The 14,333-nt window shown below is 45.7% G+C and overlaps 1 protein-coding gene across 2 annotated transcripts; it reads right to left on the reverse strand.

The window, feature by feature from the left end:
- Positions 1-598: 598 nt before the first annotated feature.
- On the reverse strand, positions 599-14,099 carry LOC120977500 (oocyte zinc finger protein XlCOF8.4-like). Of its 2 annotated transcripts, none has more exons than XM_040405484.1 (5): positions 14,039-14,099; positions 5,725-5,830; positions 5,055-5,243; positions 4,857-4,980; positions 599-1,921 (listed from the first exon to the last, which is right to left on the reverse strand). In XM_040405484.1, the coding sequence occupies exons 1-5, from the start codon at positions 14,041-14,043 to the stop codon at positions 1,284-1,286; spliced, it is 1,062 nt and encodes a 353-aa protein (XP_040261418.1). In that variant the 5' UTR covers positions 14,044-14,099; the 3' UTR covers positions 599-1,283. The 2 variants fall into 2 exon arrangements, with proteins under 2 accessions (XP_040261418.1, XP_040261417.1); XM_040405483.1 differs by lacking the exon at positions 14,039-14,099 and adding an exon at positions 6,467-6,686.
- Between the last annotated feature and the right edge of the window lie 234 nt (positions 14,100-14,333).

Genomic DNA, 14,333 nt, shown 5'->3' on the forward strand with positions numbered 1-14,333 from the left:
TATTATGGCAAGAAAAAAGCAGCTAAGTAAAGAAAAACGAGTGGCCATCATTACTTTAAGAAATGAAGGTCAGTCAGTCAGCCGAAAAATTGGGAAAACTTTGAAAGTAAGGGCTATTTGACCATGAAGGAGAGTGATGGGGTGCTGCGCCAGATGACCTGGCCTCCACAGTCACCGGACCTGAACCCAGTCGAGATGGTTTGGGGTGAGCTGGACCGCAGAGTGAAGGCAAAAGGGCCAACAAGTGCTAAGCATCTCTGGGAACTCCTTCAAGACTGTTGGAAGACCATTTCAGGGGACTACCTCTTGAAGCTCATCAAGAGAATGCCAAGAGTGTGCAAAGCAGTAATCAAAGCAAAAGGTGGCTACTTTGAAGAACCTAGAATATGACATATTTTCAGTTGTTTCACACTTGTTTGTTATGTATATAATTCCACATGTGTTAATTCATAGTTTTGATGCCTTCATAGTCATGAAAATAAAGAAAACTCTTTGAATGAGAAGGTGTGTCCAAACTTTTGGTCTGTACGGTAAGTAACGATCTGTGGCACTATAATTGGTTGCCACAGCGTTCTTATGTTCTTGTTTGACATAGTTGAATTTTGTGTTCTAGGTGGAGTTGTTGTATCCTGAAAACATGGGACCACATGTTAGACACTTCTGGACTCCCCCATTGTATATCAAGATAGCCAGTCTCTTTGTATAGACTATCACGATTTATCTTTTGTTTATTGAACCTTTTGGCCTCTGTATTTTTCCCACATGAACCCCCTGAGGAACCCAAGTTGGGGAAAACGCGTTGGGATAAAAAAAAGGGGGAAAAAAACCCCTCAATGATTGGGGACTATCAGGGCGAAGCAGGATAGGCACGAGGACGGAGAGGCTCCACCAGCAGGAGTTGTCTCCTGGCGAAGGGAGAGAGAGGGCTATTATAGGGAAAAAATTGCCCATTGAGAAAATCCCCCACCTGTCTCCCCTTGTCTCTTTTTGCCATCCACAACCATTGCTTTTTCATTTTCTTTCTGTATTTTTCCTTTATTATGTACTATGCCTACTGATTGGGGCTTTTTAGTGATTTTAAGGGTCTTTTCTTTGGTAAATTTTGAGTTAATTTCCATCTACAACCATGGCTTCTCTGAAATGTGACTTCTCTGGCAATCAGTAAGATCTGGGTTCTGGATAAACTATCTACTGTATGACTATGTCTTCTCTAGAATGTGACTTCTCTGGCATTCAATGAGATCTGGTTTCCGGATAAAATATCTCCCACATTTTGGACATGACTACCTTTTCTTTCTCGCGTGAGTTTTCTGATGTCTGACAAGTTTTGAATTAGATAAAAAACATTTCCCACATTCTAAACACTGAAATGGTTTCTCTCCTGTGTGGATCCTTTGGTGGAGAACAACATGCGATCTGTAAGAAAAACATTTCTCGCATTCTGGACATGAGTATGGCCTCTCCCCGGTGTGCATTCTCTTGTGTCTGACAAGTTTTGAATTTGATGTAAAACATTTCCCACATTCCGGACACAAATATGGCTTCTCTCCCGTGTGGAGCCTTTGATGAATGACAAGATTGGATTTGTGGGCAAAATGTTTATCGCATTCTGTACATGAATGCCGCTTCTCCGCACTGTGACTTTTTAGATGATGAATGGCATGTCTTTTCAATTTGAAACGTTTCCCACATTCTGGACATGAAAATGGCTTTTCCTTGTATATCACCTGGCATGAAATGCATCTAGAATTATCTTCTGGACAAGGGTTTTCTTTAGCAATTTGTGATTGAGTGAGTAGCTTCGTGAGAGTGGTGGGATCAGATGAAAGTAGACTTGGGGAAATTAAGTGTTCTCCATCACTAAGGCATCCTTGTTCACTATGTGGAGGCCCATTGTCGTGCTGGAGTTTCAGAGGGATATCTATTGGGAATAAAGACATGTTTATTTTCATGTAGACAATACAGTGGGTGGACATTATGACTGTAAAGCTTCCAATATAAAACATAAAGGTATGTGCCCTCTAAAACTACTTTCACACTCGCGTTTTGGCTTTCCGTTTGTGAGATCCGTCATGGGCTCTCACAAGAGGTCCAAAACGGATCAGTTTTGCCCTAATGCATTCTGAATGGAAAAAGTCAATGGCATTGAGGGTAGCTTCCTAGAGCTAGCACTAGAACACAGCTCCTTTGAGAACTCAAACAAATTGGATAGAGCTGCTCACCAGATCCTTGCACTATGGCTACAATCACAGGCACAGTCAGCTACTACCCTCTCTACTAGCTCAGAGATCAACAGCCTTTGGCACTCCAGCTGTTGGGAAACTACAACCGTCAGCATTCTCCATTCATTTCTATGGGAGTTCCGAGTACAGACAGGCAAGTGTGCATGCTGGGAACTGTAGTTTCACCACGGCTGGAGTGCCGGAGGTTGCTGATCCCCGCTCCAGCTAATAACATACACTTGTAACCAACATAAGACCAGCTCCAGTTATTTATATATTAAATATCATTTTATCTACAAACTGAATATACCGTATTTTTCACTTTATAAGACGGACCTGATGATAAGAAGCACCTGTTTTTGAGGAGGAAAATAGGAAAGAAATATTTTGAACAAAAAGTTGTGCTTTTGGTGGGTTTTGAACTAATGGTGGTCTGTGGATGACAGTATTATGGGGATGTGTGGATGACACTGTTATGGAGGATCTGTGGATGACACACTATTATGGGGGATCTGTGGGTGACACACTGTTATGGGGGATCTGTGGATGACACGCTGTTATGGGGGATCTGTGGATGACACGCTGTTATGGGGGATCTGTGGATGACACACTGTTATGGGGGATCTGTGGATGACACACTGTTATGGGGGATCTGTGGATGACACACCGTTATGGGGGATCTGTGGATGACACACCGTTTTGGGGGATCTGTGGATGACACACTGTTATGGGGGATCTGTGGGTGACACACCGTTATGGGGAGATCTGTGGATGACAATGTTATGGGGGATCTGTGGATGACACTGTTATGGGGGATCTGTGGATGACACTGTTATGGGGGATCGGTGGATGATACACTGTTATGGGGGATCTGTGGATGACACTGTTATGGGGATCTGTGGATGACACACAAATGGCACCTTATGCTAGTCCCTTCAAGTTCTTTTGTGTCACAGTATTAAGTTATGAATAAGTCCCCTCATGTCCCTGTGTGAATAGTGTACTCCCTTACACCGGGCCCCCCTCACAGCAGTCTTCACATGTAAATACTATTCCTTTAATCCTCAGGCAGCGGCGCTGCTTTGTTAAACTAATCAACTGTAGTAGTATTCCTTATCAAAGCACCATTAATGAAGTGGGAGGAGTGTGACAGAGTGAGTGTCGTGACGCTGCCGGCCTGCCTGCTGCTTTGATGATGAGTACTACTACAGGTGATTAGTTTAACAAAGCAGCGCCACTGCCTGAGCATTAAAGGAATAGTATTTACATGTGAAGACTGCTGTGAGTGGGGCCTGGTGTAATGGAGTACAGTCACTGCAACAGGCTCCGCCGTGAGTGCCACAGCAGTTGCCGGCCTCCAGTCCTTCCTCCCACCCTTAACTGTAACTGGTAGATCGCAGGCCGCTATGCCTATGCAGCAGAGCACAGCCTGCGATGTGTCAGTGTCATCCATGTAAAAATTGCACTATTCGCTTAATAAGACACACTGACATTCCCCATCCCCACCACACTTTTTTATTTTTTTTTGGGGGGGGGGGGGGGGTTGCGCCTTATAAAGTGGAAAATACGGTATTTCGAATTGGTGGAATAAACCTAAAAATACAAAAATAAAAATGAACAGTCTCAGTCCCTCTGTAGAACTGTACGTGGGGGCCACACTTTTATGGTTCCATCTTACTGGTTAGGTAAAATATAATATAATATACCAGTAGATTAAAACCAAAAACAATAGATAGCTGTAACAATGTATCCCTAATAGATTGTATACATTCACCTTAGTTCATGTTCGTATTGGGATCCCCGTTCTCTGTAAGTCGGGTCACAAGCTTCTATTAAAGTTCAAAAAGTTAATTCATTGTACAAATCTCACGCTGGAAAGTGCGTCTCACCCTCCTCACAGGTCTTCAGGTTGTCGTTCCGCGTAGTACTGCTCCCGGGCTTGTTCGCTGTTGCTGAGATCGGTCTAAGTGGCGCATGCGCTCTGTGTCTCTCTGTTACAGCTGATGTCTCCCCGCTCCACGTGTCTTTGGAGCGGAATAGGATTGCCAGGAGCAATCCCGACAGCAGTGAGGACCTGTGAAGAGGGTGAGACACACTTTCCAGGGCGACATTTGTATGATTATCTAACTTTTTGAACATTAAGAAGCTAGTCATCCAATTTACAGAGAACAGGGATAATTACTGCGATACCAATACGAACATGAACTAAGGTGGATGTATACAATCTATGTATTGTTTTTGGGTTTTAATCTATATTATATTTATCTAACCAGTAAGATGGAACCGTAAAATTGTAGGCCCCACGTACAGTTCTACAGAGGGGCTGAGACTGTTCATTTTAATTTTTGTATTTTTAGGTTTATTCCACTTATATATCTGTATATGTGTATTTGAAATATATTTAGTTTTATATATAAAATATAATTCTATCTACAGTCACTGGAACTGGTCTTATGCTGTTTACAAGAAATTTGAGAACTCCTTTTTGACCAAGTTAATTTTGGTCTTCAGGACCAAGGGATTTTTTTGGGGTTCTTTGCTTCCTTACGTTCCATATAATTTTTTAAGGTGATGTAGCTGTTTGAGGCCCAAATGTATCTGGAAAATAAGAATGACAGAAGCATATGCTCTTACCCTGTGGTGTGAGGGGCTGGTTATTCTCCATCATGAAGTCCTCATACTGATCCTTGTGTCCTTCTAAATACTCCCACTCCTCCATCGAGAAATGGACAGTGATGTCCTGATTCCTTACAGAGACCTAACATCACAATGATACAGTCATCAGAAGGACACATTACCGTATTATGATCCAGCATTCCCAGCCGCGCTCACCTCTCCGGTCAGCATCTGGATGATTTTGCTGACATTCTCTAGGATCTTCTGCTCTTTATCCCTATGATGTGTCAGTGATATAGGCGGAGGCACCATCATGGAGGTTGGGGTCTTGGTCCATTCTTGTGACGCATAGGGATCGGAGCTGGTTGTCACACACTCACTATATTTCTTCACTACCATGTAATCCTGTGTGTGGAGAGACACGATGGTGACTATCATCTCTCTGGGTGTCTGATCTTTTTTCAATACAGACAAGGCTCTATATACATTGCCTTCGAACCTTACGTTTGGCATATATATTAGGAACAGCTCTTCCCAGCTTATACATCAAATGTGTCCAAAAGATAAATGCACCCAATGACTGTTCTTTTTGCTTCCATTGAAGTCGTTGGCTGTACACACGAGCATATAGAGTCTTCTATTGGATGTATATTTTGGGAAACCTTCCTGACATATAATACTGTTGAAAAGCTCAAGAGCAATGTGCAAAAGCTCTGTGAATGGGCTGAGCATTAGGAAGATTACCAGGACTGAACCTTCGTATCAATGCTCATTCCCGATAATTGCCCCATGTAAAGGTGCTACCGAACCCCCAACTATTGATTCGTTCCCAATCACTGCCCTGTATATTGGCTGTAAAACTGATGTAATTCCCAGAAGGCCTCACCTCTCCAGTCAGCAGATGGATGATCTCCAAGGTGAGGTTTAATATCTGCTCAGTCATAGTGTAGACAGTCAGCAAATTATCTGGTAGCTTGAGTGGGATGAGACACCTGTAATGGAAACAAAGGAACTAAAACGCAAAGCATTGACAGACGACATCCAGTATAGAATATACTAATCATTACCTGGGAATAATATTTTGACCAATATAGGGTAAAGACATTGGTGGCTGTTATGTTCTCACCAGGTGAGGTGGAACCTCTAAGCCAATTGTCCAGAAAAAGTTGTGGACAAAGTTCAAAATTTATTTTGCATTTCTTAATAAAACCCTGCAAGTCTTAGGGTTCCTGTCTAAATTAACAAGGGTTGGAAGATGGAACAAGGATCCCCAAGGAGAGGATCCCAGGTCCATGAGTAGGTCTGTGACAAAGTCCATGGATAGCTCCAGTGGCATAACTGGCACTGACTGGGCCCCACAGAATATTTTTGAATAGGCAACCCCCAGGTCTCCTTAATGCAAACCTCTGAGTGGACAAAAAAATACTCACCTCTCTTCTTCTCCACCGGTTTTTGTACAGCACTGCCTCTAGGCACATACTACACTGTGGCCTGACATTGCACAGCGTGACGTCTCTGTGCGCTCCTATGCACGCTATGCTGCCAGGAGTTAGCATAGTGCAGGTGCCCGGAGAAGACCGGGGAGTGGTGAGTAATACCAGTGCTAGGACTAGGAGCACTATACTTACTGCTCCCTGGACCCTGAAAATAGATCCATTTGTCCTCCTCCTGGGCCCCTTCCTGAATTTGGTCCTTGTAGAAGCTGCTTCCATTGTAGGTACACCCCTGGATAGCTCATATCAGGGTCCTTGAGAAATTGCCAGAGGTCCAAGAGGCGGCTGCCGGGAGAGTTTGAACTCAACGCATTGGGTATATGAGGCAACAACATCGTGTCTCCACTTGGGTCACCAATAAAAATGTAAAAAGCAGCTCTGCAGCACGCTTGACTATGGAATAACCAGAGAGGAGTCTGCCCATAATAATACCTTATAGTGAAAACCCTGAAGAACCAGGGTTCGTCTTCTTGGAGGGCCAGAAGGAGATGCTATCAATTGCTGATAGAATGGACTCGGTTCAATTATATCTATTTGTAGGCATCAGAGGAATCAAAGATCTAGAAAGACTGTCCACTCTTTTTTTCCCCAGGTGGTCGGTAGGTGACGATGAAATCAAAGCAAGAAATGAAGAGCCCAGCGCTGGTTTCAATAGACTGCTGAGACAGTATGGCTCCAACTCCTATGTAAAATACAATAATGTCCAGGAACAATAGCTTGTTGACATCTGGATGACGTGAGACTGGAGCAGTACAGAAGTGAGACTTTAGGAGATTAAAGGCTTGCACTGCAATTAGGAGAATTTGCTCCTGTATCGGTAAGAGATGTAAGAGGACCGACTACATAGGATTATTTTTTGATGAACTGCCAGTAATAATTGGCACAAACAAGAAATTGCTTAAGAACTTTGAGGCTCATGAGTTGTGGCCAGTTCTTAATTGCAAAGCGTGAAGAAGGCTTCCAGCACCAAGAAACTAAGCTAAAATCCACTTTATTCCATATACATTAAATTCAAGTGGTGCACAACCCCAGCTGCATGATCTGTTTGCTTATGCACTTATCAGACTCTTAATCACAGCTATGATTTAGAGCCCAGGAGGAGATTGAAGCCATAACAACCCCATAGGGTAATTTGGTTGGATGACTCAATTACTGGTGAATGTTTCACCCATGGCAGTCCCAGGAGCATCAGAGCGAGCAAATACAAAAAAAAAAACACACACCATACACTGACGAGCAAAAGGGTAACAATGTTTAGAACTTTTGACTTTCAGGCTCCATATCTCACCATCCACTACAGCTTCGACCAGCCACCATTTTATGGACATCTCGGCTATCTCATACATAAATTGGACTTGCAGCTATTTAGCATATGATTAGTTCGGCAGATTCTTGTCATGTGACTGTTTTGCTCTTAAAATTTTGTTAGTATTTTGTAAATCCACCTTTGGCTTTCAGCACTGCCTGAATCCTTCTGGACATGCTCTCGATCAGATTCAAGCATGTCTCGACAGAAATCTGTTCCCAGGTCTCTTTTACACGACTACAATGTTGACGCATACTGGTCGACTCACTTGGATAAGAATACAGCTTTTTCTTCAACTCTACCCACAAGTGTTCGGTTGGGTTGAGGTCGGGGGACTGTGGGGGCCGATCCAGCACCTCTACGTCATTGTCATTGAACTTTTTCTTCTCCAATCTCGACATATGCTTCGGGTCTTTGTCCTGCTGGAACACTATGTCGTCCTTTTCGTACCCATAGTACTCAAGTGTAGGAAGTAACTGGACTTGTAGGATACTCACATAAAGCTCAGCAATGAGACCACCATCGATCCTGGTCAAGTATCCAACACCTTTGGCTGTGAAACAACCTCATATCATCAGGATTCCTCCACCAAACTTGCCAGTTCCTTCAATCTCTCAATCCGTAAGCCTCCTTTTCCCTTCTTCCAGACCCATGTGCACCCATCAGAGCCCAGTCTATTGACTTTTGTCTCATTGTTCCAAATCACCCGTTTCCAATCTTCTACCGTCCACTGTTTTCAAACTCGAGCCGTTGCTTCGTATGACGATATTGAATTCGAGGCTTCTTCACCTTTTTTTGGACAACGATTCCAGACTTGTGTAATGCACATCGCACGGTGCTTGGATCGACGTCTGTGATCTCACTATTACGAAGCATACGAGCCACCTCCACCGCTGTGTTTGTCCCGCCAGAACTAATAGACCTTGTAATGACCTGACTTGTTGACTCAGATATTTTGCCTGGACGTCCACCTCAGTGGTTGTGGAATGGACGCCAACAGGCTCTTCAATCACATCTGAAGGAGGTCAGTGGTCGAGGAATGGACCCCACCAGGCTCTTCAAGTACGGTACCTTGCAGAAAGATGAGAGGAAGCATGACAGAGAAGACAAAATAAGGTTGGCCGGTTCTCACGGTGCTTCCACCCAGGCCAATCCTTTTCCAGATAACCAGGAAAAGATGCATGCCAGTCTCACATGATCTAAAAAGAACTGCTGTGGACAAGGTTTAAAGCATACCTTGTGGGGGTATAGAAAAGTGAGGGGGCACACACACAAGGGAAACACTGGATGAATGAATAAATGGTATTTAATATTAAATACCATTTATTCATTCATCCAGTGTTTCCCTTGTGTGTGTGCCCCCTCACTTTTCTATACGTCTTACAATCCTTTTAGGTCCTGAGGGTAGGACCGGAGGGTGAGCACCTATCCATACGAGATAGGGGTGAGCCGCTGTATTCCATTTACGATACCTTGTGGGGGGTTCAGTCAGCACAACCCTGTATGCAGGTGGACATCGCTATGGCGAAATACACATACAAACGCAAATACAAATGCAATAGCACTCTGCAACCAGCACTGTGCCCTGCCTCTATGCTGGATGTTGAATGAGGCATTGGTGTACATTTTGGCCAAAGCGTAATAAGCCACTCACCACGTCAAGGTCGCCTCTATGAGTGGTCCCTAACACTAGTACCTACCTGTTTTGGGCCATTAAAAGCAGAGTGTGCTTGGCGTGCATGCTGCACCTGTATTCCCTAGATTTTGTGTGGCTATCATGGCCCATAACAGGTAGGTACTAGTGTTAGGGACCACTCATAGAGGCAACCTTGACGTGGTGAGTGGCTTATTACGCTTTGGCCAAAATGTACACCAATGCCTCATCCAGCATAGAGGCAGGGCAGAATGCTGGTTGCAGAGTGCTATTGCATTTGTTTTTGCGTTAAAGCATACCTTGGTTAATGAAACCTCGGCAAGAATTATTGTATCTGTTGAAACGTGCAGGCATTGGCAAATGGGGCAAGAGTCCCCCAAGGAGTAGATCCCAGCAGAGAGATACACTCTGGCATATGCTGCAGGGCATGGTAAGATGTCAGACCCTTGAGCATCCACACGTGCCGAGAAGTCACGTACAGCCCGGACCACCTCTCTTTGACTCGGAGCAGGTCGGGACACAGATCCAGCAGAATTAAGGCTTCTTTCACGCTGCCTCATACTCGCCGGCCCCATTCACTATAATGGGGACCAGAAGAGATCCGGCCGCAACCTGACAAAAATGCTGAGAATCTGCTGGACGAAAACCACCGCACCCAGCAGTTTTTATCTGCCTGATTCTCGGAATGTTTTACAGGTTGCGACCGGATCTCCGCCAGTCCTCATTATAGTTAATGGGGCCGGACTGAATTCCACCAGCTTACGGCAGGATGTTCCCGGCCAGAATAGACTGCTGGACCTGTCAAACGCAGATGTCCCTAACAAGGTCTCGAGGCAATGGTATAGAACAGTGGTTCTTAACCTTGTTGGAGGTACTGAACCCCACCAGTTTCATATGCGCATTCACCGAACCCTTCTTAATTGGAAAAATTAAATATGATTTTTTCAAATTCAAAACATAGGTATATATTTATACATAGGTGCACAAAGTGAATAAAACCATTAAAGAACAAAACCATTAAAACATGATTTTCACACAAAAATAAAAACATAATAATGAATATTTACTGCAAATCAGTGTGACTTCTGCTGTTGTCTTTCAGAGACCAGGTCAGAAATGCGTGGCTTTACCTTGGCAAGTGCCACTCTCATGTCATTTTCGCAACCAAGTCTGTTCCTTTTCTTCGTTTTTATGTCCAGCATCCTTGAAAAGGATTGCTCGCAAAGATATGTTGTAACAAACGGTATGAAAAACTCCAGAGCTTTCTTAGCAATAACAGGGTACGTTACCATTCTGCATGACAATGTTGGTGCTCTTGCAAAAACAGGGCTAATTCCACACGCACGGCAAAAACACGATTCAACACCTGTCCCCGGGATAACCACCGGACGTTGGAATGGTACAGAAGTACCTCAAATTCAGATCCCATTTCTTTACACAGCTCCCTGAAGATGCGGTGCCTCAGAGCACTATTTCGCACATAGTTCACACATTCCACTACAATTTTTAATACTTCTGCCAGTTTTGGAGGCAAGGTTTTTGTTGCCAATGCATGCCTATGCAGAATACAATGCGTAACAATGATGTATGGTGCATCGGCTTTCACTAGCGCACCAAAACCAGACTTTCTTCCCAGCATGGCTGGAGCTCCATCCGAACAAACTGCAGAAACCATATCCCACGAAAGATTGTTGTCTTTGAAGAAGTCATCCACAAGTTTCTTCACATCGCCTGCAGGCTTACAAAATAAAAACTCTTCCTTTATCACGTCGTCTTTCACATAGCGCACGAATACTGCAAGCTGGCTTAGATTGGAGACGTCTGTGGTCTCGTCGAGTTGAAGGCTGAATTTTGCCGGGCTTGAAATCAGATCTGCAACTATTTGAGCCAAGATGTCTTTGCTCATGTCCTCTATTCTGTCGCTGATGGTGTCATTTGAAAGAGGAATTTGGGATAACTTAACTTCAGCCGCTTTTCCCAGCATGATATTCGCCATCTTCAACACAGCTGGTTTTATGAGTGTTTCACCAATGGTGTGGGGTTTGCCCTGCTTTGCGATCAGGTAAGCAACTTCGTACGATGCTATGAGGATCGGTTTGTTGATGGGTACAAAGCCGAGAACAGGCAGACTAGCCTTTTCATCGAATCTGGCTCTCCTCACCTTGAATTCAGCGAGCGTTGTGTTCTTGTATTTTCCATCTCCATGCAGCTTAAGGAAGTGTTCTCTTAGTTTTGCCGGTGCTAGACTAGAATTGCTCAACTTGGCATTGCAAATCATACAGTTAGGACGCTGACTCCCATCACGTTGCGTTATACATGTGAATCCATATTGTACATATTCGTCCGACCACTTTCTTTTTTTTGCTCGACATAGTTAGTATGAAGGGATAGGCCAAGCGATGTTGCGTGATCACCTGCAGCCAATGATGGACAAGCGGGGCGAGTCGGGTGTGTGTCTTGACCTCCAGGGCCGGACTGGGGATACAAAGCAGCCCTGGAAAAAAAATCTATGTCAGCCCCATAAGTCACTGCGCCTAATATACTACTGCCCCCCCCCTCTCCACTATCTAATACACTGCTGCCCCCCATCTCCACTATCTAATACAATGCTGACCTCCCTCCACCTATCGAATGCACTGCTGACCCCCTTCCTTTTAATCTAAAACACTGCTGACCGCCCTCCCCACTATCTAATACACTGCTGACCCCCCTCCCCACTATCTAATACACTGCTGACCCCCCTCCCCACTATCTAATACACTGCTGACCCCCCTCTCCACTATCTAATACACTGCTGACCCCCCTCCCAACTATCTGCTGACCCCCCCACTATATAATACACTTCTGCCCTCCCACTATCTAATACACTGATGATCCCCCTTCCCCCAATACACTGCTAACCCCCTTTCTCCTAATACACTGCTGACCACCCCCTCTTTCCCTAATACACTGTGACTACACTATAGCAGTATTAACACTGTTGACCCCCTGCCCCTAATATACTGCTGACCCCCTTCCCTCTAATACACTGCTGAACACCCTCCCACCCCCCTAATACACTGCTTATCCCCTCCCACCCCCTAAATACACTGCTTATCCCCTCCCACCCCCTAATAAACTGCTGACCCCCCTCCCAACCTCCTAATACACTACTGACCCCCAGCCTCCCAGCCACCCCAATACACTGCTGACCCCAGTCCCTCAATACACTGCTGACCCCCTCCCAAAACAATCCCAGCCCCCCTAATACAATGATGACCCCCTTCCCAGCCCCCCTAATTCACTGCTGACCCCCCTCCTAGCCACCCCAATACACTGCTGACCCCCATCCTTGCCACCCCAATACACTGCTGACCCCCACCCTTCCAGCCCCCCCAATACACTGCTGGCCCCTCCAATACAATGCTGACCCCTTAAATACAATACACAATAGGTCCTCCAAGCCCCTTTACTCTTACCTGTAGTACAACAGGTCAGCTTAGCTCAGTGATGCCGGTGTCCGTGTGCAGGAGGGACAGGATGCCGCCGCCGCCGCCACCATGCTGTGCAGTCACTAGATCCGCCGCCGCGCAGCCGCCGGATATGACGTCATGTCGTCATATGCTGCTCACATCCGGCGGCTGGCGGAAGCAAAATCATTGCGCTCGCTCGGCTCTTCTGATCATGAGCTGCAGCGGGCGCAAGAGGAGTCTGAGTAACAGGAAATAAATATTTTCCTGTCTTGTGGCAGCCACCTATCAAAGCGGCCCCCCAGGGCCGGCGGCCGAACCCGCGAGACTGACTCACCGAACCCCTGGGGTTCGATCGAACCCAGGTTAAGAACCACTGGTATAGAAGCTGCAGCTCCTTTGGGACCCAGGTCCTGATAATTCTGTTATGTTCTCACCTGGGGAGGTCGATTCTCTAAGCCAGAGGACAGAAACTTCCAACACTCCAGCTATTGTGTAACTACAACCCTCAGCATGCTCCATTCACTTCGATGGGAGAACAGCAAAGCAAGGTGTGCACGCTGGATGCCGTAGTTTCACCGCGGCGGGCGGCCAGAGGTTACTGACCTCCGCTCTGAGCTGCTTGTCCGGAATAACCGGATAGGTGGCACTGGAGCAGCAGGATGGAGACCGATGTAGCAGAGCCAGAGAAGCGGTGTTGTGGAATGTAAACCTGATGCAGTAGAGTCGTATAGGAGTAGCGTTGTGGTGTAGCAGGGTTGAAGCTGCAGTGTAGCAGAGCTGAGTCAGTAATGAAGCAGAGCTGAATCACCGATGTAGCAGATGTGGAATTGCTGAACTGATGTAGACGTGCTGGAGTAATGTTGCTGACCACGGATGCAGCAGAGCTGAGTATTGGAATTTACGCGTCGGAGTGAAAAAAGCGCTAAACAGGGAGACAGAATGAAAGATGGCGCCTGATGGGGGCACATGGAAGTCGCGGCGTCTCGCAGCTCGTACATTTACAGTAGTCGCCTTCAGTCTCCATGGGGGGGGGGTGTAGAAATATTACATGAGTCGCACGGTTACCGCGTGTACATATCATACAGGCCATGTTGCCCATAGCAACCAATCAGAATTTAGCGTTTTGGTTGCAGGTCTGAAAATGAAAGCAGTGATCAGATTGGTTGCCATGGGCAACACTTCCAGCTCTTGTCTGCGCTGATCTTAAAGGGAAGCGCAGGGTATAATACACACGTGTAAATTACCTAGACGTCTACATCACACGTACACGAGAGACACACGTATCACACACTGACCTCATACCAGGTGGCTCCACAGCACAGGGGACGAAGGACCTGCGATGATGTCACAGTCATGTGATCACTCAGGGGTGAAGTGTAAGTCTGGAGGCGGGGCCGTGTCTCCCTCTTCCTCAGTTCAGCACAGTTTGGCTGGTTTACGCCTTCAGGCTTTTTGACGCAGTATTTGAAGCTGAAGCCAGAGACCGATCGCACACGGAGGACACTAATAACGGACAGACGGCGTCTACTACTGTTTTTGAATCCACTCCTGGCTTCAGCTTCACAAACTGCATCAACATAATAATTAGGG

This window comes from Bufo bufo, chromosome 8, assembly GCF_905171765.1.
Source record: "Bufo bufo chromosome 8, aBufBuf1.1, whole genome shotgun sequence".
Classification (NCBI taxonomy): domain Eukaryota; kingdom Metazoa; phylum Chordata; class Amphibia; order Anura; family Bufonidae; genus Bufo; species Bufo bufo.